Genomic DNA, 24,493 nt, shown 5'->3' with positions numbered 1-24,493 from the left:
GCGTTGGAGCAGGTGTTTTATGATGGATTGACTCAATTATTGTTTCTTTTCTTCTTTTAGGCCCATAGCTGGCAACCTGGAATCAAAAATCCGTACCGTGGTGTGGTGGTGTGGCCTGTTCCTGAAAACATTGAAATCACTGTGACACTTTTTAAGGTAGGTTTTTAATGTTTCATTTTAACTCATTTTATAAGGCATAAGATATTTCCTGAAGACTTACACACAGAAACGCCTTCTTTTGTGGGGCCTGATCCTGTGGTTCATGTCAAGTCATTATCTGCATACCTACAAGTTCACAGTTTAAGTATGAGAGAGAATTAAGACCCCTTGCAAACATTTAGCCATGTGCTTTAACCAACACATTCAAATAGTCCCATTGAACTCCTCAGGGCTGCTTGCGTCCATAAAATTAAGTACATGCTTATGTGTTTTCAGAATGTCAGTCTAATTTTCCATACAACTGTAATACAGAGTAGTCCGTTTTGCCTAAAAACACTAAGCTGGTAGGAGTCAAAACTTTTTGTGCCTTGACTGTGTGCTGCATCATTGCAGTCATCGTATTCCTCGTTACATTTGTTCTGAAACAGAATCTATCTCCAAATAGTATAGCATTTCAGGTATGTTATAAAACCATCACAGTGCTTGTTTAATTGCTATCTTAGGAATTCCTGGAAAACAGAACTATGTTGATGGGAAACATTTAAATAACAGAAAGAATTTTAGGTCTTTGTGTGGTCTGATTAAAGAAATGCTATTTGTTCTAGTATTTCAAAATGGTTTTATTACAGTGAATCTGTGTTCTTATCAGTTTTTGTACATTTAGTCCCAATTCTTATTTACACTGAGGCCCCTGTATGGTGCTTTGGCAGCAGGGCCAGCCCTTGATCAAATGGCAAAGGAGAATCATCTTCGGCACCTCCCCTCTGTTTGTTAAACTTTTGAATATCTTATTTTTTATTAAAAAGAAAAGGAGTACTTGTAGCACCTTAGAGACTAACCAATTTATTTGAGCATGAGCTTTCGTGAGCTACAGCTCACTTCATCAGATGTATACCGTGGAAACTGCAGCAGACTTTATATACACACAGAGAATATGAAACAATACCTCCTCCCACCCCACTGTCCTGCTGGTAATAGCTTATCTAAAGTGATCATCAGGTGGGCCATTTCCAGCACAAATCCAGGTTTTCTCACCCTCCACCCCCCCACACAAATTCACTCTCCTGCTGGTGCTAGCCCATCCAAAGTGACAACTCTTTACATAATCAAGTCGGGCTATTTCCTGCATAGATCCAGGTTTTCTCACTTCCCCCCCACCCCCATACACACACAAACTCACTCTCCTGCTGGTAATAGCTCATCTAAACTGACCACTCTCCAAGTTTAAATCCAAGTTAAACCAGAACATCTGGGGGGGGGGGGGTAGGAAAAAACAAGAGGAAACAGGCTACCTTGCATAATGACTTAGCCACTCCCAGTCTCTATTTAAGCCTAAATTAATAGTATCCAATTTGCAAATGAATTCCAATTCAGCAGTTTCTCGCTGGAGTCTGGATTTGAAGTTTTTTTGTTTTAAGATAGCGACCTTCATGTCTGTGATTGCGTGACCAGAGAGATTGAAGTGTTCTCCGACTGGTTTATGAATGTTATAATTCTTGACATCTGATTTGTGTCCATTTATTCTTTTACGTAGAGACTGTCCAGTTTGACCAATGTACATGGCAGAGGGGCATTGCTGGCACATGATGGCATATATCACATTGGTGGATGTGCAGGTGAACGAGCCTCTGATAGTGTGGCTGATGTTATTAGGCCCTGTGATGGTGTCCCCTGAATTATGTAAAGAGTTGTCACTTTGGATGGGCTAGCACCAGCAGGAGAGTGAATTTGTGTGGGGGGGGTGGAGGATGAGAAAACCTGGATTTGTGCTGGAAATGGCCCACCTGATGATCACTTTAGATAAGCTATTACCAGCAGGACAGTGGGGTGGGAGGAGGTATTGTTTCATATTCTCTGTGTATATATAAAGTCTGCTGCAGTTTCCACGGCATACATCTGATGAAGTGAGCTGTAGCTCACGAAAGCTCATGCTCAAATAAATTGGTTAGTCTCTAAGGTGCTACAAGTACTCCTTTTCTTTTTGCGAATACAGACTAACACGGCTGTTACTCTGAAACCTGTCATTATTTTTTATTGCATTTCATGACTTTGATGCATGATTTGCATGCATGATTTATCCCTATCATATCCCTGTCATATAAGATGGAATTGCATGCTAGGATCTATAAATCGGTATTTATACATGCCATATATAAGCAAATAAAAAAAAATCATTTCCTCTAAGCTTATAGAAACTTTTTAATTTTAAGAATGACTGAAATGTACTAACATGAAGAAACTGAACTGTGCACCAACATTGGGTGGACCAGTATTAAATAGTGTAACGTAGGTGACAGCCTTAGAATGTTAACCCTAGTCCTTTAGTTCCAAAAGTCGCTTTTCTCGCCTTTGCCCTCGCGAAATGAAGCACAGTGTCGAGGAGGTCTAAAGACTGGCCAGTGGCATTTTCAAGCCATTTTGACCATCATCGATCGAAGATATGTTTTAATGAGCCTGAGCTTTGAAAAGCTGCACTCAGCATCCGCAGCTGTGACTGGCAGCGTGAGCAGAATCCTCAAACCTATCCAAACATTAGGAAAAGTGTCCCCATGTGTCAGCATCTGGTGCAGGTCTGTATAATTGTTCAAGAGTGTCTTCCTGTCCACCAGCAGCTTACTAAGGTCATACAAAAACCCCAGGTCTTTTTGTGGTGCTTCATTAGTCCAAACCTTTCTTCAGTGGACACTTGAGCAGTGTCATCGAGCGAGCAAAAAAAGAAGTCTCCATTGAATTTTCCTCCAACCTTCCCATCACCTCATCTCTGCCCTCGTAACCGAACTGTCTCTTCTTCCAATGAATACGAGTTTCCTTGAAGACGGGCTCAACGCCTACGTTTTCCGCCATTTTTTTTTTTTTACAGCAATGATAGCATCTTCAAATCCGTTGTCTCTGTAGACCACAACAAAATCAAAGCAGCTGCTCATCACAGTAGTAATGTTTGCGATGTCCATTGGCTGAGTTTGTAATGCCTTGCTTACAGTGTTTACTTGGAACAGGATATTGTGCCAAACCACAATTTAAATCAGAAGTTTAAAGTCAATGATCTGGTTTGCCAGGCTTTGAATCTCGTGTCGGATTCCAGCCTCAGCTTTACTTGACTGCACCAGTTCCATCGGGCATTGTAAACCTCAGTCACTTGGTAATTCGCTGGCCTAATGCTGTCAATGTGGCTCTGCCAGCGAGTGTCACTTAGTGGCTTAATGGTCAGATTTGTAGCATTGTCCGTGAGGATCTTCCACCTGATAGTTGATGCTGAAAACAGGCTGTATATCCTTTGCAGTGCTCCGAAGAGAGATACTGAATCTAAAGAAGATGCTGCTGCATCTGACGCAACCAGGCTGAGGGAATGGCAGCCACAAGGCACAAAGAAAGCTCTTGGATTCAGCGCAAGGATCCTGGCATGGATGCCACTGATTCTTCCCTTCATGTTCACGCCGTTGTTGTAGCCTTGGCCTCAGCAATCCTGAAGGTTTATTTTATTCTCATTCAAAACATTCATAAACAGGTCTGTTAGACCTATTCCAGTGGAGTCATCCACAGACCGGAAACAGATAGGGTTTCTTTATTTGGATACAGCCATCCTCGTCGCCTTCAAATCTTACTGTAAATGACATCTTTTCCCTGCGACTAATGTCGGGAGTGCAGTCCGTTATTACAGCAAAGTACTTCGCTTTGCCAAGCTGTATCAATATGTTATCAAGCACCTTCCTTGCTGTAAGGTCAGTCATTTCATTTTGAATTGTTTTGCTGCAGAAATGGTCCATAGCTTCTTTGCGAACTACTCGATGTATTTCCCAAGGAGCTCTACCAAACTGAGGAAATTACTGTTGTTCAGTGAACAACTTATCAGAGGAGCCCCAGAAAGCCAACTTATTTTTGCCAGGAAAAGGGTAATTGAGATCAGATGCTAGAGTACATTCTTGCCATGCTGGGTTTCTGCATTAATAATGTGCTGGTTTTCTGCATCTGTTTGTTTGTTCAGCTTGAGTCTGGACTTGACCTCCATCCATTTGGAGTAGGCCATAAAATGGCTGGGCAATTTTTCATCTTGCTTCAGAGCATCAGCTAAGTTATGCCAGTAATTGTACCCGGATAGTGCAAGCAACGATCTGACATTCTTGTCAAATATTTTGCAACAAAACCAGAACACTTTGTCAGTTGATTATGAGTAAACTAGTCAACGCCAATTCATTTTCTTGAGCACTCTTTTGCAGTGTGACCTTTGAGAAGAGTCACTTCTGCTTATTTACTGGAAATGTCATATTCTCGATTTTTTTCCCCAGTCCGTTCAAAATTGTTCGTTCAATATCGTCAGAGTTTAGGATCACCAGCCATGAAGCAGGATCTGATGTAGACGTTTGTGGTATGCAGTTTTTCTCACTGCTGTTTCTGTCATCATTCGAGGTGGATTCTTCTTTATCATTTCTCTCCTTTTCATGTAAACCACGTTTTTCTTTGTCATTACTCTCCTTTTTATGTGAGCCACATTCTTCTTTATCGGTTTCCTTTATGCCACCAGGAAAATTGGACAATTCTCCATCACTTTCGTCACATTTCCGTTCCTTATCTTCAGGTAAATCTGTTAATTCCTTAGTAATAGGACTTCCATCATTTATGCTTTGCACCTCAATTTCTTCTGCACTGGGACAATCGCTATTGCCTAAAGCCTGGTCTGTGTTGTCCTGTTTCAGATATTTTCCCATCAAATTTGCCCTTTGCTGCAAACTAGATTGCAGTTGAGCTTTTCACTTTGTATACTGAGCTGCTGAAGGCTACTTTTTGGGGCATTTTTTATTTTCTACAGGGGAAAACAAAATATTAGGGAGAGCAAAAGTCTATGTTCTGCAGACTTAGAAAGTCATCAAACGTGTGTTAAGCATGGCAAAAGAAATAACAGTATTCTTTTATACTGTTGCTTAGACAGGGGTTCGATATATATCTCTGGCATCTCATTAACTATGTCCTTTATTAGTCACTACTTACACTCTTAAACACACAAGTACATTTTCACAATTACACAGTAAAACAAGGTTCACAATATCGCAGTTGGTCTCTCACTTCACTTTGTTCTTATATCTCACTAACTGGTAACACCCTTCCCCTTATATATCCATGAGGGCATGACTGACAACATTCTAGGAGGTTTGAGGAAAATGTAATTCTCAGAAAGTCTGGAAGATTCCATGAGATTCTACAAAGGTCCAGAACATTCTAGGAGGTCAGTGGAAAAATAAATCCACATATGGAATACCTGAAACATTTTACTTCAAACATTCTATTAACAACAAAAAACGCACGCCAAGCCCAGCACCCTCCGAGCCCGGTACCCCAGGTTGTTGCCTGGTTCACCTGCCCCTAAATCTGGCCCTGTTTGGCAGTGTAAAGTCATCTTAAAGCGAGTGTAAATAACAGTTATAACCATTTCAAGGCCCTCCTGCGCTGCCAGAGTACTTAGTATAAGTGAGAATCACAACTTTTATAATTCAGATGTATTGACTTGATCCCTGTTACTTGATCTTTTTTTTTTAATCAGTAAGCAAATGTAGTTAAACCTTGTCCTAAGCCTAAAAGCTCTAAACATACATTTTATGCCAAAGAAAACAGAGGAAGTGACATCACCCTTACTACAGGGACAGTTTCAGAGTAGCAGCCGTGTTAGTCTGTATCCTCAAAAAGAAAAGGAGTACTTGTGGCACCTTAGAGACTAATAAATTTAATTGAGCATAAGCTTTCGTGAGCTACAGCTCACTTCATCGGAGACATCTCTACGTAAAAGAATAAATGGATACAAATCAGACATCAAGAATTATAACATTCAAAACCAGTTGGAGAACACTTCAATCTCTTTGGTCACTCAATTACAGACCTAAACGTTCCAATTCTTCAACAAAAAAACTTCAAAAACAGACTCCAAGGAGAGACTGCTGAATTGGAATTAATTTGCAAACTGGATACAATTAACTTAGCCTTGAATAAAGACTGGGAGTGGATGGGTCATTATACAAAGTAAAACTATGTCCCCATGTTTATTCCCCCCCACCCCCTCCCCACTTTTCCTCAGATGTTCTTGTCAACTGCTGGAAATGGCCCACCTTGCTTATCACTACAAAAGGTTCTCCCCCCCCCCTTCTGCTTAATAGCTCACCTTAAGTGATCACTCTAGTTACAGTGTGTATGGTAACACCCATTGTTTCATGTTCTCTATGTATATAAATCTCCCCACTGTATTTTCCACTGAATGCATCCGATGAAGTGAGCTGTAGCTCACGAAAGCTTATGCTCAAACAAATTTGTTAGTCTCTAAGGTGCCACAAGTCCTCCTGTTCTTTTTACAGGCCCAGTGTAATCCTGGTTTCACCAGCCAGGAAGGAGAGGGCATAGTCATTCTCCTGATCCATTTTTAAAGCTGTTTTAGTTTAACGCTGAATACTTTTCATTTCTCTCTGGCCCCACCCCCTAAAAGAAAATTACACATGGGTTAAAAAATTGTATCCCATAAATACCATAAAATATGTTTTAAAACGGATAAGGTACAGGGCCCCTGAAAATGGGGGGGAAATCCTTAATCTCTTCTGTAGTAGAAAAAGAACATTGGGGTCAAGTTAGGTAAGTGTAGTGCTGTACTCTGCCCTTTGGAAGTTTCGCGTTTGATTCCCAGTCTCTCTCACTCTGGGCTGAGATGGTCAGGAAGTGCTGCAGACGTATCACACTTACCCCATGGGTTGGCTGCTGGTGGAGAAGTGAAAAAGGAAGTGCCTAATGTCACACAGTAACCATCCTTCTGGACAGTTGAAGAGTGGATTAATTGATTTGGAAGGCAGTCATATTTATATCTGGTCCTTAACCAGAAAGATGGAGGCTTTAACACTTGAAGTCCTAAAGGTCAAAAAGTATTGGCTATCTTAACAGCTCTTTAGTGGAAGTGAAAGATCCAATAAAAAGAACTCAGTGTGAAGGGAGAGTCTGCTATAGATTTAATACTTGGCATGAGTATATTCAATGTGGCCCTGTCTTCTAACAAACAGCAATTGTTTGTGTTGATTAAAGTATTAAGATCACAGGCAAGCTGCTGGCTTTATATCCATGTTGGCAAAGTGAAACATGTTGCTCTTACAAGCTTTATAAGAATCAAAGATAACGTACTAACACAGTGCGGCTATTTGGTAAGCAGTGATCTGAAATAGTAGTGTAGGAATAGAGCAGACTCCAAAATAGCCATGTGTTTTGGGACATGATACATAGGGTAGTGGCTCTGAATTTGGAGTGGCTGTTGAAATATGTTACTGGTAGGATTAGGAGATAAATCTAGGCTTCAAGTACTGATGAGAATATTAGGAATATCCTCTTCGGTAGTCACCAGTGTATACTTGAGAACTTACGAGTAAAGTGTATGTGATTAGTCAAGAGACCTGATATTTTGTTATCTAAAAGTCCTTATTTTGTGCTATTAGCTTGTTTCATACATTATGTGTGTATTTCACACACATGCACAGCTGTGTATTGAAGAGGTGATTCCTCCTCCTGCCCACTCCCATTTCAAAAGATATTCATCAAATTGATTTTTGGATTGATGATAAAGCTTTATAATGCTCCAAGTCATTTAAGAGAAGCATGGTACTGAAATATAAATTCATCAACCTTTCTCAACTATTTCTAGTTTCTGTCCTGCTAGCTAATTTAAATAAAAAGTTCTTTCTGTTCTGTAAGATTGTCTTCTTTCTTTAGCATACTCTACGTTTCTATCTCAGTTATGTTTTGAAATTGTCAACCAAGATGGGAAGGAAGAAGTATTGTGAAATTTACCTTTGTGATTTGTAATGCTTTCATAGAACAGGAAATGCTTTTTGGCTTATGTATCACCTTAGAAGTTCTTTTTTAGGGTCACTATGCAATACAGGTTTAACTTATTTTAAATCACTTGCAAATATATATATTGTGTGTGTGTGTGTGTGTGTGTGTGTGTGTATACGTATATATATAATGAGAAATATTCAGTGTCATGTAAGTCACATGCAGAAAAGCTATATGAATATACTATTTGTGAAGAACTGTGAAGGTTTAAGCCACAGTATCACTTTTCCTAGGTTTAAGAACCAAAATAATACTTTGGTGGAAAAACTACTCTTTCTTTCTGGCTAGGAATTCCTTCATTCCTATAGTGGTGGTAATTTGTTTTTTTTTGCGGGGGGGGGTCAGGGTCAGCAGTACATATGGTTTATCATACAGATATAGGGTATCAGGCCTTGTCTACACTACCAAGTTTTGTCGCCAAAAATTGCTTTTTGGCAACAAAACAGCAAGAGTGTACACACTATAATGGAACTTTTGTAGCAAAAAATGCCCAGTTTTGGCAACAAAAAACTTCCACCCCTAGGAGAGACTTTTTTTGTCTTTTCCCCTTCATTTATTGTCGACAAAGAGCCAGTGTAGACACTGCTGATTGTTTTGTCGACAGAAATGGCTTCCGCCAGTATCCCAGAATGCCTGCCCTGATTGCTCTGCTCAGTGTTTTGATCTCTGCTGCCCTTCAGGCATGCACCCCTCCCCTTTCAAAGCTCCGAAGTATCTGTGTGCTGCTCCATTTGGGGAACAAACAAAGAGTGAATCATTGGAATGCTCCCTTGTGCAGGGCATAACAGAACACAACAGCAGACAGACTGCTGCTGGAGAGGGGGCGGAGGGGACAGACTGCTGTGCTGCTTTGCCTTTCCTCAACACGGAGAGCTCACAGAGCTACTCATGATGCTGCTCTCGGCAGCGGAGGGGGCTGAGGGAGAACTTGGGAGAGAATCCCAAGATACGCAGCGATCCGCTCTTCCTTCCCACAACACTGCATTGTGGGATATATACCCACAGAGCATTGCTCACCCTGTCAATGATGGTGTCCCCAATGTGGACGTGATCTGTCGGCAGAGGGAGCAAGTGTGAACGCCCTTCGGCAATTTTTGTTTTGTTGGCTTTTGGGTGTCGACATAAGTTTTGTCAGCAAAACTTGGTAGTGTAGACAAGCCCTTAGAAAGGGAAAAAATTGCCAGTTCCTCATTCTTTTTCTCTCACATCCACAAATTATTTATTTTTTTAGAATTGTTAAAGGGCACCCATCTGAGCACAGAAGTTTTAAATAGCACAAGTAACTAAGATTTGAAGGGAAGATTTTTCAAAGGCAGAAGTGGGGGTGGGCAGAAGTGTTAGACACCTATCTTCCCTTTGTGTCTTTGAAAATTTCCTCTGCAGACAACCCAGAGTACAGCTCTTAACAGATGAACTTTACGCTTTGATTCAAGTGCTACCATCTGATTTCACATGCCAAACACTTACAAGCAGTTTCTACACAGCTCACTGGAAGGGAGGCTTCTGTAGTATAAGGTGATCATGTTACAACGTAGTAGTGGATGGTGTGTGCTGAGAGTAGGCGTAAGGTGGCCTACATTAGACTTAAGCTTGACTTAAAAAAACTGAATTGGGAGGTGTTTTAGAGGTCTACATTGGTATTTTAAATTTAAGATGATACAGTAAGTTGCAGTCAGTTAGGATCTTCTGAATTCAGGAGGTAAGTCAGGAGGAGAAGTGTGAAGTAGCCTCATGGCAAAGACAGCAGGATGACTGTGAATATGTGTGTGTGAGTAATCTATAGCTGTTGGCTGCTTCTGAAGCTAAAGCCTGTAAAGTTAATTTTTAAAATTGAACGATGCTGGGGGAAATACATTTGTTGCTCTCACCACCTCAGTTCCTTTTTGCCTCTCCATTGCATGTATTGGGTACAAGGGTTCTCTGTTTTTATTAGGCAGTGCACCAGCTAACCACGGTGCACGCATCTGGGAACTCATTGCCTAATAAAAAAGGAGTATCCCTCTCATTTAAATGTTTTAAATTCTTCTTAGGCCATTTTCTCCTTAGCAGAAAGACTCAATTTGCTGATGAAACTGTGGCTTTAGATAAACAGTGTCCCAAGCAAGAGAAAAGGAGGACTTGTGGCACCTTAGAGACTAACAAATTTATTTGAGCATAAGCTTTCGTGAGCTACAGCTCACTTCATCGGATGCATTCAGTCAAGCAAGAGACTAGTTTGTGTTCACAAAGCCTTCTCTTCCTCGTACCCTTTGTATACCCCACGATGTAGAGGTGTGTTTATCTATAAATTGAGAGATACATGCACCTTCTGAGCATGCTCCCGTACTGTAATAGTCCATTTAACTGGTTTATTTTATTTTGATTTGAATTCATCTGTCTCCTATCCTTCAGAGTGGAAAGTATGGTGATGCCAATAGCCCGTATTAACTATATATAGTATAAGTTGAAACCATTCTTTAGGCTGATATATAGTGTTGCACAGAATAATGGTATTATGGCAAGGACACCATCAAGCTACAGTACTTTTGGCACCCTCACATCTCTTCATGGTAAATAATCCTAGTAGTTGTGCTTCAGCAGCACCCAGAAAGGTTCATAGTGGGAGAAAGCTTCACTCAGAGACAAGAAAATCCCTTTCTCCTCGCACCCTTTTCACTTTGAAGAAGGATGTGTGCCGAATATAGGGAGAAAACCGAAACCTGCTTTCGGATTCTTGTAGGGCCAAGTGGAATTTTAATTATGGGATTGTTTCATAATCAGTCATAATTTAAACCAGTTTTTACAGTTATTATCTTAATATGAGCTGTTATTAACAGTTGTACAGTCATGTTTTGCTTGATTCTTAAATACTCATAGTATGAGCAAACAGTGCTTATCATAAAACTTAAGTTTATAAGCACTGTCGTTTATTGGTGTGCTTTTTTCCACCTTCATTAATTGTGATATAATATTTAAATACTGAGGAGTAACAGAATGTCTTTAATAGTTTTATATTTATTGTTAGACTGTAAAGTAATAGCGAGAGCCCTTCAGTGTTTAATTTAGGCCACCTTTTAAAATTTCCTAGCCTCTTTCTCCCCCTCATGTCAGACCCAAATGCAGATTTTGAAAAGTATATGTTAACTATAATTAAACAAAATGCAATAATCTAATCTGTATAATGATGCCCCACAGCAGGATATGTATACTGGAGTTATTTACTAATGCCTTCCCTGCTTTACAATACGTGTTCAAAGCACTGTACAAGCCTTAACTAATTAACTCTACCAGCAACCTTATGAGGTAGATATTCTCCCTTTTTACAGATGGGGAAACCAAACAAAGAGGTTATGCGACTTTCCAACAGAAACGCAGCCAGTGGTAGAGCTGGAGTTAGAGTACGAGTGCCTTTTCCCCAAACTTGTGTTTATTCCTCTAACCGTCAATTCAGCGGTCCATCCATGTTCACCAAAGGACTTAAGCTCATGTTTAACTTAAAGCATGTTTTGAAGTCCCACTGGAATTTAAAGTGAAGCATGTGCTAAATTAAGAGCTTTTCTGAATAGGTATGCACATGCTCAGATTATTTTCTGAATTAGAGGCCCTAGATCCCAATTCTTTCAAAACTGGTACAGGCTTTATGTCCACACTAAAGTTGTACCAAGTTAACTCGAGCTATTAAAACCTTATTTGCTTAAATCAGTGCAACCCTCTTATGTGGACTCTCTTAAATAGGTTTATATCACTTTAGATTAAGTCGGTAAGCTAAATCAATGTAAGGCACTCTTAAACAACACCCACACAGGGGTTGCACCAAAATTAAATCAATTTCTAAACTGATTTAGTTAAATTGGTACAATGCATGTGTGAAGAGAAGGTCAGAGTGCTGCTTCAAGTGCATGTAACAGTATCCAAGCACCACATCTAGGGTGAAAATATGAGTTTTTATTTTATAAAACTAAGGTAGAGTGATTCCATGTGAATACTAAAACAAAGATGTGTATTAATGCTTTGCATGAAGAGTTTGGTCTGTTACTTCAGAATGGTAAAAATGTTGAAGTTTGCCATGGAACAATAATTATCCACCAGACTCTCCTGATTGTGAGAGCTCTGGAAAAAGAGGATACATTTCTTTTAGGTACATAGGAGTAAGTCACGAACTGTAATATTAAGAATTCACAGTGACATGTACACACTGGCCAAAAGTATGTTTGTTTTTAAAGTGTCTAAAGCTCATGTTGCTGCTTGAAGAGAATTAGCAGTAGCAACTTCATCTGAAGGCTGTAGCTCAGAGAACTTTAATTCAGTAGCTCCCTTTTTAACTTAGTCCCGAAATACTGTGTGTGTCAGAAATACTGTGTGAAAGTCCCTGAAATGCAAGGAGCCATTACTGCCAGGTAAGGAACAAGACGGGATAGAATAGGGAGAGGCACATGCTGCACGAGAAAGTAAAGTTTGGAGAGAACCATTCATACAAAGCAGCAATGAAACAAGTACCCACAACATTACCAGTCAAACCAAGCTTTTTATAGGGGCTTCAATAAGTATTTCCCCAAGGAAGACTTCCCTTCAGTCTGCTACCACTTATTTAATGTGATTCTCTGGTAGAGGTTAAGGTTTGCACTTTAAATGCCGAATGTATTTGTATCAGTTTAGAAGAGAACAGTGGCTTGTCTTGACACAGTGGTGGATCTTCAGTGGTAGAGAAAAAGGCAGTCTAGACCTCATAGTGTGTAAGTTGTAAGACCCGTAAAGTGAAGACTTGACAAGTGCGCTTGACTACTGTGATCAGTAAGGTTTTCTGGGTTTGTGGGGGGCTAATGCCATAAATGTCTGCAAAATATAACCTTTTAAAAATATTTTTTCTGATCCATATAATTGAGAAGAAAACAAGCTGAATGTGACCTGAGTCTAAACCAGTGCAGTGCTGTCTCCTAAATCTGCAGATGAACAACTCCAGTGCCTCTGATGCAGCTGAAAGCTTTCCCAGGACTCTGCAGAATGAAAACTGTGACGGGTTTTCTAGGCTATTAATGAGATCTCTTCCTTGTAAGCAGCAGTAAAACTGACAAGTTTTAAGACAGTTTTTAAATCTTCTGCAGCTTAGAAAAGCTATGTATAAATGCAGAAGCAGAAGGAGGACCCAAGGTTGGAGACTGGTATGGAGTAGCATAATTGAACACTCAGGGCAAAATTAAGCCGCCTTAAGTTACATTGACATACAGCCACCGCAGTAATTAAATTGGCTTTGTGTGTTCACACTATGTTCTTTCTGTCAGTGGTGCATGGCCTCACCAGGTGTGCTTGCGCCAATTTAACTGTCAGTGTGGGGCATTGTGGGGCACTGACAGCTGGAGCTCGGCCTCCAGTGCAGGGTTTGGGCTCTCAGCCTTAGAGGGAAGTGCTCAGGCTGTCAGATTCCAGGGACTGACAGCCAGAAGAGTCTGAAAGGCAGCAACAGGCAATGTAAGAGTCTACACTGACACTGCATCAAACTAATTACATCAACCTAAGCACTACGCCTCTCGCAGAGGTGGTGTTATTATGTCAGTGTAGTGGGCAACTTACATCAGCGGAAGCTACATTTTAGTGTAGACCCTCCAGAGTTAGGTCAACTAGTAGTATAGACCAGGCCACACCCTCCAACAGCTCAAGTGAAAGGGAGTAAGAAAGGATGTGCTGAAGTGACTGATACATTTGACAAACCTCACTCAACTCGAAATGGCTGTTGGTTGGGGAAGTTGCTGCCCAGCTATTCTCTCGCCGTTTCCTCCTACCATTGCAAATATGGAAATTACTTCGAAGACCTACAGAATTTAATGGAGACTGCTAGCCTTTCTCTGGGCTTTTGGAATCCTCCCATTGATTCTATATCAGGGATCTAATTCTCTGTTAAATTCTGTGTTGAATGAGGTGAGCTCTGAGCAACAGAGTGCAGAGTGAGAAATCTGCTATATTAGAATCTACTGCTGCAGTTCCCCTTTCTCTTGCTCAAGAGGGCTGTAGCTTCCATGACAGTTGGAAACAGGGGCACTGGAACAGGGCGGGCAGGAGATTTCCTGAGCCTGTCACCTAGCACTGCCAGGGACTGTTCTGTCAGAAAGGCTGGTGTATCACAGACTCTAATGACCCTGTGAGGAGACAACAGTTACACTTCTGAACTACTAGCCAAAGCCGAGAAAGATGGTGTCCCAAAGCAGGGTTCTTGGGCTGAACTCTTGTAGGAATCCTATCCTTTCCCCAGCAAGTTGCGGGGAGGCTTGGCTTCTCATGTGCATATTGCTCTTGGACGTTGGGTGTCTTCTTTCATAGTAGCCCTCTGGCTATTAGGTATCTAGAAAGTTTTTTGAGATTTATGTGTAATGGAGTTAGTGGAGGGTGGAGATAAGGGTGTGGTTGGTAGCAGTGTGATAAGGTGAGGAGAGAGAGATGAGATAAATTAGAAAAGAGAAGTGGGGGAGACAAGGTTATCTCTTGAGGTTAACCTCAGAGTGCTGATTTTTACATTTATAAAATAAGTTCTTGTAAAGGAAGAAGAGCAATTTACAGAAGCTTAAGTGAAATTTGACAGTCTTTCAGTCCATTTATCTAAGGGCTCGTAATTCCCATTTCAAGATGAAACCGTAATAAATACTGGGCAAAGAATGTAATTGTTTGTACAGGGCATGTTGATAAACAAAACTAAAAAGTCAACAAAACTAAAAACCTGTGTAGTGTAGACTTAGGTGCTGGGGCTAGGGTGAACAGGGTTTGGGCTTAGAGGGACGTTAAGGCAGGTTAATGTCAACTTTACTTGTGTGCCTCTGTTTTTCAAGATTTAAGCATCATTTGCCATTGAGTGTGTATGGAATTTATTCCCCTTAGACAACTTTTGCTGTATTTATTCATTATGTGTGTCCTGTTGAGACACACTGGTATAGTTAAGGTGAGCCAGAGTTTTATAGGTTGCTATGGGCATTTGAGCCCACCTGCTGGATTTTACAGGAAAAACTGCTCTTCCAACACCACATTTTGAATCAACTGTATCACAACCCGGTTACAAACAGGTGATAAGTTGTAGTGTGCTTTCTGGGTCCTTCACAAGTAGGGAAGGAATATATGCATTGTGGTATGTCTGCCGGATGGGCTTCAGTAGACTAAAAATTTTAGATGTTACTATACATGGGCTAAAGTGATTTTTTTTTCTTTATAACTATTATTTAGCCAGTTTTTTTTCAATCTGGGTAAAGCATACCCCCTTCACTGAGGACTCCTTACATACTAGATTTGAAGCGCCAAAATTCAGCCACTTGAGTTTTGTGGGAGGGCAATAGTTGGGGAGTGAGGAGAAGAAGTAAGATTTTATTTTGAAAGCGGGGGTTGGGGGGGAGATTTTTTTTTTCTGCCAGTGTAAATCCAAAACAGATGAAAGGATTTGCTCAACTTTAAACATGTCACCATTTAGCAGAGAGCAAGCATTGAAAATGTCAGCCCCAAAGGGGAACATGTCAGAGCATGTGGAAATGAGAATGAAATGGAAACTGTATTATAACCATAAATGTAGAGGTACCTATTGATGACTACTACAACAAAGTTATTGAGTAAGTAGGAAGTGACAATACATATGCTTCAGTGGAATTCTAAATAAATCGTTATAGCAACAAGAATGAAGCAAGAGTAGTTTGCTATCTCATCAGAACCCTGAGGTGTATGTGCAGAGCTGTCCCTTGAAAATGGTGAATCTGGGTGTCCGCTCCGGGCCCTACGCTTCCCCAGTCCCAGAAGTGAAAGGTCGGTCCTGGAAGTGATGGATTCGTCACTTCTGCCCTGGGCCCTGCACCCCCCTAGGGACGGGCCTGTGAATAGATTTATTCAGAGTTTTCCATATTTGAGGGATATTAAAGATTAGCAACACATATTTTTAATTAAAACACATACATAAAGTTTGTAATCTGCTTTAAAGAGGAAATGTACAGCATGTGTGCTAAATATGAATCCTTTTAATGATGTATTGTTATGCCTTCTGGCATTTTTATTTTTGTAAGACTTTGTTAGAGAAATACAAAAAAGGAAAACTGTAGTTTGATTTTAACTGTTTGACTTAGGTCATTTTATTTTTTAAAATGCATTTTTTATTAATTATATGAAAAAGTACTTTAGCAGCATGTGAGAACTGTGCACCTAAATCAATAAGTAACCTTTGCAATATAAAACTGTACTGCATCCATATCCATAAGATATCAGAAATACACTAGCAAAAGGCCTGATTCTGTAAACATTACAGGTTTGATCTAGCATCAGTTGAAGTCAATGGAAAGGCTTCAGTTTCCTTCAAAGGGCCTTCGATGAGATCCTACATGAACAAAAATATTGTTGATTTTGGTTGCAAGATTGTTCCCTGATTTTATAAGTGGTAGAGGTATAAGCTCTCACAGAAAATAACCTCCCTCCCCACCCACCCCCAAAAAAGCTAGACAAAATATTAAAGATATTAGTCACTTATTTTATCAGGCAGTAGGATATTAAAACATAGAATGATTAATGCTCTCTTTATGCAGCTTCCATACTGTATTAAAGAGCATTTTTTAAAAACAAGGTAATAACCCTAGGATAAATCATTAAAATGACAAGTATTAGTAGCTGGATGGTGGAAAATGGTTTATGTGCTATTGATATGAGGTATAGTAAGTCAGCCAAGTCATCGTACAATTTCATTAATTTTGTTTATGTACAGTAGTCCTACAAAGTTAATTAAAATGATGCACATGTTATTATGTGATCTTATAATTACAGGTACCTTAATTTCAGCATGGGGCTATCCAGAGATATACCTTGTGTGTGTATCTTAAATCGTTATAACTTATGGCTAATAGTTCTTTCTTTTTTTTAACTTAATTAAAGTCATATTGGATGGTTTGTAGCTAGTTGCTGGCAACATTTGTTTTGACTTTTTGTACTCTAAATGCACCTCACAGTAACTGATGTCATATATATTTTAAAACACACATTTTACTGCTGTGACCTTTGTAGCCATTAAATATAGCCCCATTACAACAGTTAGCAAACAATCAGACTGATGAAGAACAATGCATCCAATGAAGTGAGCTGTAGCTCACGAAAGCTTATGCTCAAATAAATTTGTTAGTCTCTAATGTGCCACAAGTCCTCCTTTTCTTTTTGCGGATACAGACTAACACAGCTGCTACTCTGAAACTCATCTAGCTAAGGTGCCAAGGACTCTTCAGGAAATTGAGCCCAACCTGCTGGATTTTTCAGGAAGGACTGCTCTTCAACTGTCTCCATAGCATAGTATAGTATTTACAATGTGTGTAATATGACACTTCTAGAGAAACACTATCACAATGGAGGAATCACAATCACTATATAACTACACAGTCACTATCACAAAAGAGGAATTATTTAACAGAGTAAGTATTCTGACTTCTTGATGTGGAAATCGCTAAGTATTCCTTTTCAGCAGTTATTCGTAAGCTAGTTATTTACAAGGTCATTAATTATATTCATTTTAGAGAGATGCCTCGTCAAGGGATCCTCCAATCCATTTGTAAGGAAGATAACATACTGTTGCACAGTGCTTCCTTAATGATTCTGTATTGACCTGGAACAAAATGAAAAATTAAGAAAAGCATGGATGGTTAGGAAGAGAGTAGTTCAAAGTGAGTTGAGAAGGAAGGATAATACAGTCTTGTAGCACGCTTGAAAGAAAAGAGGTGGTATGGATTAGGGTAAAGAAAGAAGCAAAACCTCTGTTCAGTTTTATACTTCAATTTACAGTGATAGAATAAATTTGTTTAATAGATTAAAATTGTAGAAGGGATTCAGATAAAAGAAACAAAATGATTAAAGGGCTGAGGGACTGAATTTATGCATAACATGGTCAAATGATGACTATGGGGATATGTCATCCATCTACAAGTATTTGAAAGAGGTAAACACTAAGGTGGCAAAGGAATAATTGAATGGTTCAAGGGCTATAAGTAGGGATAATAGGATGAAACTGAGGAATGGAAAAAGTCTGAATATCAGGGAAAAATCCTAAAACTGGGTTCTGTTAGTATGAGAAACAATCTCCCAAGGGAAATGGTATAATTTTGCTGTGTTAGAGATATTTAAAACTAGATTGGACAAAGTACCGCAATAGAAAACTTCTGTGGGAAAATCCTGCATTATTGTTGGAAAGGGCATGAACTCAATCACTTAATGTTTTCCTCAGATCTTAATTTCTAATAACTTTAATGTATATTAGATCACTGAGTTGAGATGGACATAGCTTATTACCAGGGATCCTAGAAATCCATTTGCCACTGAAAAATGCGGAATTTGTGTTTTTACAGAGAGTCTTTAGTTTTACATTTTGTGAAAACATAAAAACATATTAACTATTAACTAAATTTTACTGAAGTACCAAAGTCACTTATTCAGTATGCTCAGCCTCCCCCTCTTGCGGTTGATTTTTGAATGTGCTTTAAATTTACAGTGGAACACCATTTATCTGATCTAATTGGAACTGGGGCCAGATCGGATAATCAAAAATTGGGATAATCAAGGAGAATTGGCAAAGAGCCATCTCTTATTTTAAGATTGGAGGAAGGGTGGCTGATAGCTCAAGCCCCAGCCGCCCAGTGCTGACAGCCTGAGCCCCGTCACTGTCAGCCCCAGGAGGCTGGCGGGTCAGTTAATACGGAGAGCCAGATAATGGAAGCTTGAATAAATGGGGTTCTACTGCATCTCAGAAAAACATGCATTCAACTGATACCTACGTATATTGTAGCTAGGAAAACTAAACTTCTGCATTTCATTTTAATCACAGAAAAACACATATTTAAATTTTTTTATGGAAGAATTTTGTTTTTTTAATCATGGAAAACTAGAATCCCTGCTCATTTCCTCACATTACTGTCTAGCATAGAAGCCCATCATGCATCTTTCTTTGGGGGGTAAAAGTGGTCTTATTCCCTGAACAAGAGTTGGCTGAAAAAGGAAGTCATTCTCAAGCAGGATGGGTGTTGGTGTAACTTATGGCGACATGAGAGATTCTACCTGAAGAGTTGCGTTATGTTTCCTGATCACACTGATGGTCCTTAGGCATGTGAAGATGAGGATAGGGACTTGACTTCTGCTGTACAAAAGCTACATGTTTGATCTAGACAGGAGCTTAGCTTCTGCCTCCGTTCTCTGCAAGATGTGGGACTATGGTGTAGTTATCAAGAGGGAAGGGGTTTTATAAATTAAATTGAAAAATTGATGAACCTCAGTGAAGGGTGGTAGAATTGTAGGCTCTGTTCTGAATACGTCTCTTGCTTGTACCAGTCCACAGCCAGTGAAAGTTTTATGGAGGTATTACGTACTGAAAGCTGTGTGTTGGCTAAAATATTTTTTCTGTGCCTCATCTCCGTCAAATAAGGAAATCTAAATAAATAAGTGGCAATGGTGAGTCAGTTGCAGCTTCTTATATCTGGGTAATTTTTAGATTTTTTTTTCTTTTTTTCCAGGATCCCCATGCTGAGGAATTTGAAGACAAAGAGTGGACATTTGTCATAGAGAATGTAAGTCAGAACATAGTCATGTTTTTCCTTTTATGTGTGTGACACTTAATGATTTTGAAGGTTCATATGACTCGTATTAAGACTATTGAAAAAGGAGTGGGTTAAGTTTGAGCTGTTAAAACCAAAACTAAAACGTTAAACCGCAATAACAACAATAAAATTGCCTCATTAAAATAACTGCTCTATATGTCTGTATTGAAATCCAGTTGGGATGCAAAAATATTTTGCAATGTAGGGAAGCAATTTAAGCTAACATCAGAATCCTTCTTGCTTTAATTTCATGAACATTGGAGGGAACATGTGTGTTAAGAGCGGGATACTAAACTTGGAGTTCTTGAATTGCATTTGGCACTTCATGGTCTCACGTGCAGCTTTTTTCCTTTTTATGATGATAATAGCTAATGCTTATAAAGTGCTGTTCATCTGTAGGATTCCAAAATTCTTTGCAAGGGAGGTCAATATCATTATCCCCATTTTACAGATGGTGAAACTGAGACAGAGGGAGGAAAAGTGACTGGCCCAGGGTCACTCAGCAGGCCATCGATGGAGCTAGGATTTGAACCTAGTTGTCCTGGATTCCAGTCCAGTGCCCTCTTCACTAGATCATACTGTGCTTGTCTTGTGTGTTTAAAAAAAGATGACTACCTCTTCAGGTTGACCTCTGTGTATCCCCCTTATTGAGACAAAAGCGATGTGCTTTCAGAACTCTCTTGGAAAAGTTGATGAATATTTTGCATAAGTGAAAATGCACAAGATGGAAGGCAGGAATAGGGAGATCATACGAAAGTTAAGAAAAAAGCCCTCAAAATATTGAGAGACTTGTGATAAAAACGCCAAAATTGGCAACATTGCACAATATGGCCAGCAGAACTTGTAGGATAAGTGATGGTGCATTCATATTTATGTATTTATAATATAAGGAAAGAACCCAACTTAATCCTACAAATTCAACTTGGATTCTGAGAGTTAACAGAAAAAATTACCTTTTTCTTGTAAACTGAACATACTTGATGGAGAAATTGCAAGACAAACATGGTATTCCACAATACCATTGATAGTCACTTTTTAGAGCAGATTCGCACTTTAATTATTTGACTAGTGCAGAATTGTTCAGATACATCCAGTGGAAACACAGGGGTGTTCTGGGTTGCTTAATAGTACCATCAAAGTAGAATCCATCTGTTGTGCTGCTTAATATGCCAAATATTCTAATGTTCCATTGATTTAAATATCATGTTAAAAGCAGAAAGCAGTTTGTCTAGGAAAGGGCCATCAGCAAAGTAGTTCATTTATACTCTTGGTTTTTAAATGTCAAGTTTCTATTTTCATTTATAAGAATTACTAAATAGGATGTAGCTTAGTTGTTGTTTATCACTTAGTTCTTTTCTCTCTTAGTTCATTTTAGTTAAGGGAAGTCTCCAGCTCCCCTTTTCAAGAGTTCTCCAGAGCTAAGCAAAGTACTCTGGAAGCAACAATGCACTGTACATCCCTTCAGTCTACCCTTTTGGGTATGCTGTATTTGGGTTCCTGTGGCCTTTGTGTAAGTTCTCTTTCAAAGATTACCATGGACACTTGATGCACTGTTGGCAGGACTCCACCTCTTTTTCCTTTTACACAGGGAAAGATCTTGTAGTCATGTGCTCTAACATGATATGTGGAAATATCCTGAGGAATGAGTAGCACATGTGAGTGCTTAGGGTCTCTGCAGTCTTGTTTTGACTTGGCAATTCCCAATTTAGCCTTATTTCCACCACCACAACCCCTGGTAGTGACACTGAAAGGGGAAGTCATGCTAGAGTCAATATTCCTCTCCCCTCAGTAGCTTGCAGCTTGACTGTCATTGGGACAGCCCTGAGATTATATATGTATGGATTATGCAGACTTTTCCAAAAACGGTATTGAGGCAGGTATCTCTTTCATTCAACATCTGAGTGAAGTGCCAAAACAGGACACTGGAGTTCCTATGTGACCTTGGGCAAGTCATTTAGCTACTCTTTGCCTCAGAACCCCATCTGTAAAATGGGGACAAATAGTACTTCCCTATACCTCACTGGGGTGATGTGAGGCTAAATACATTAAAGATTGTGAGGTGCTCAAATATTACAGTAATGGACACAATACATGTATCCAAGATAAATACTTTTTAGTCAAAATTATCTATCAATGTATTAAGAGGCACAAAGCAAGGAGGCAGAGAGCCTATGCTAAATCTATTCATCACCAGCTTCTCCCTCTTAGGAGCCAGTTCTCTATAGGTTTGTGAGATCTAAAATTTCAAAGGTGAACTTCTTTCACCTTATGCGCCAAACTCAGTGCCCTCAGACTCCTTTAGTCTTCGTGCTCTGCTTTTTATCCAACTCCAAGCTTAGCGACAATACTAAATATTATACAGAAAGAGGCCTTAAGTTCATTTAAAAAATAAACTGCAAACCACAAGCTGCTTTCACAAAGAGCTGTCTTGGAAATAGTCAAATAGAATATGGCTGTGCTGCTTTCTTTATTATATACACCCATCTGCTTGGTAATGTTCAGCCTTCCATGAAACATGCTTGATGTGAGGAGCTAGTCTGGAATCAAAAGTTGCATTTTCACCAATCTCCTGAGTTATCCAGTCCCCCAGTTCTGTCTTAATAGCTGTTTTTTGTAAAAGGTGATTGAGAGCTGCACAGCAACTTTACATCTCAGGTATACTTTTGAGATAGACTTGAAAGCTATAGGTAAAGCCAAAAAACCTGATCTGCTAATATACTTGAGAAGTTGGAAAAAAACCTTTTTTAAGGGGAATAGCACCACTCAGTGGTGAACAAAGAAATGTATGTCTGTCTGTTTGAGAAACTAGCAGTTCTATTACCTTGGACTGATGCTTGCTTACACTTCAGAATAATCAGTTCTATAGAACATCCAATTGTTGAATATATTTTTAAAATCTCTCAACTCCCTGGAAAAGAGACTTTTGTATCCTTTAACCTTTGGACTGCTATCACTGGAAGTAGTCATAACTTTACATGTTTTTAAAAAGGGAACATCCTTGTCATTGAATCTATGGAGGAAAGATTATTGCTGGTAATATTGGGACACTTTAGTGCCCTCGAATGTCCTGTGTTTTTATGCAGCTTGCTCCTGTGCCCTCAAATTCTGCAGGACTCTTCTTCTTGATATTTAGCAGCGCCACCAAAGAGTGATAGCAAAGCCCAGAATGATTTTGGGCTTGGAAGTTCTTTCATTAACCAAAGAATCTACATCATCCTAGTATAACAACTCTTTTTAGCTCTAGGTTTTGAGCCAGAACATTATTCAGACCAGCTAAAATACAGTAACAAAGAATTGTTTTTGCAGTACTCAGAATGGCAGTTCCACTGTGCCCAGTATGCCAGATCACGCGTATTTGGCTTAAATTTGTAGCATCAGGTCTCAGTTGGTTAAGAGTAACAACTTGATTCAAAATTATTCCGGGTTCAGAATGTCTTAATTAGCAGTGGGTGTGGCATGTGTGTAACATCGCCCATTGATTCCCATAATTTCACTGTAAATAAATGTCATAGACTTTTAAGTTAACATCTATGATTCTATGCTTTATCTGATCCGTCTCCCTGTTCAGAGCTGGATTTTTCCCTACAGCACTTTTTAATGCTTTGCCTGCTCTAGTTTTAAAGTGCCTCAACAAAGGGAATTTCACCATTTCTTTTGGGTAACGATTCCACAGATTAATCCATCCCACTGTCATCAACTTTTTCTTAATATTTCAACTTAAATTTTCATTTTCTCAGTTTCTTCCCACTCCCTGATGTTTATTTTCTTTGTATATTTATAGATGTCTCTATTGTCCCCAATTCCACCTTGTTTTAGCTGCGCTATGAATATTTTGCTATCTGCATTTTTCCCCATCAGACAGATTTTCCCATCTCTTCATTTTGATAGTCTTTGCATGTTGGAGAGTGAGAATGCCATAGCTAGCAATTAGATCTGTACCATACTCTTCAAGGGTAATGGGGTTTCAAGCAATTAAGGATTAATAATTGGTCTATTTTACCGACTCAGTTCAGTGAGCAATATCTTCCTTCATTGCAAAACTAACCCAGAGTGATACTTTCTCTAACAGATGATCATCCCTTCCCTCATTTCTATAGTGCAGTTTGAACAGGTACTGTATTTCGCTCTGCTGGCCCTCTTTCCCTTCGTGATCTAAGTCCGGGCCTCCAAAGTTAATTGTTCAAGAGATGACTTTGGTTGAGCACTTCCTCGGGGAGAGGATCAAGAAGAGACTTTCCAGTAGAAAATATAAGTAACGGGGGAGATAAGACTATTAAAAACATAATTAGTATCTCATAGTTTAAACTGTGTTCTGAATTTCAGAACTCCTCTCCATCTAAGTGAGAGAACAGTGCATAATTATCCAAGAGCGCTTTTGTCTCTAGGATACTTTCAGCACTTAGAAAAATTTTAAGTAGTGCATGATCTGGCCTGTGTTCATGCACAACTGAGCTTCCTCATAACATGGACCTTTATTTAAAACTCCCTAGAAGACACAATTGTAGAAATGTAGTGAGTGTTAAATAAAGGCCAGTTATGTAGGGAAAGTGCAACAGCACTTAAGTACAAGATGTATTGAATGATATTTGTAAATTTTCTGGTTGAAGGAAAGAGAAAGGGATGGGGGAGAAGCTGGGAGGCAGAAGTACAAATGGCATTTGTAGTAGTTGCTAAAAGAAACCTCTAAAGACAAATTGGTCCCAGCATTTTGAAAACTTTCACTCACCCCACCTGCAAGCATGAAGATGGAGAGCCTCCTGTTTGAAATAAATGTAATTCAAACAATGTAAAAAAAACCCCTTATTTTCCCTTCCTAATATGTGCAGAATAATTTCTCTTCCTGTAAACATAACGAGGAAGAAAGGCTGGACTTCCCTCTGAGAGAAGGTCATCCATTGCATCAAGTTCTGTCATGGTTTTATGATACA

General features: G+C 39.4%; 1 protein-coding gene across 15 annotated transcripts in view; it reads left to right on the top strand.

Annotated features, from left to right (window-relative positions):
• EHBP1 (EH domain binding protein 1) overlaps positions 1-24,493 on the top strand; it is a 321,978-nt gene that overhangs the window by 64,677 nt on the left and 232,808 nt on the right. For all 15 annotated transcript variants that reach the window (XM_048842663.2, XM_048842662.2, XM_048842660.2 and 12 more), the window contains exons 4-5: positions 61-156; positions 19,482-19,535. In XM_048842663.2, the coding sequence (XP_048698620.2) occupies positions 61-156; positions 19,482-19,535 (150 nt within the window). The remainder of the gene's footprint in view (positions 1-60; positions 157-19,481; positions 19,536-24,493) is intronic.

This window comes from Caretta caretta, chromosome 3 (genome assembly GCF_965140235.1).
Source record: "Caretta caretta isolate rCarCar2 chromosome 3, rCarCar1.hap1, whole genome shotgun sequence".
In the NCBI taxonomy this organism is placed as follows: domain Eukaryota; kingdom Metazoa; phylum Chordata; order Testudines; family Cheloniidae; genus Caretta; species Caretta caretta.
This window is presented reverse-complemented; position numbering and strand designations above follow the sequence as displayed.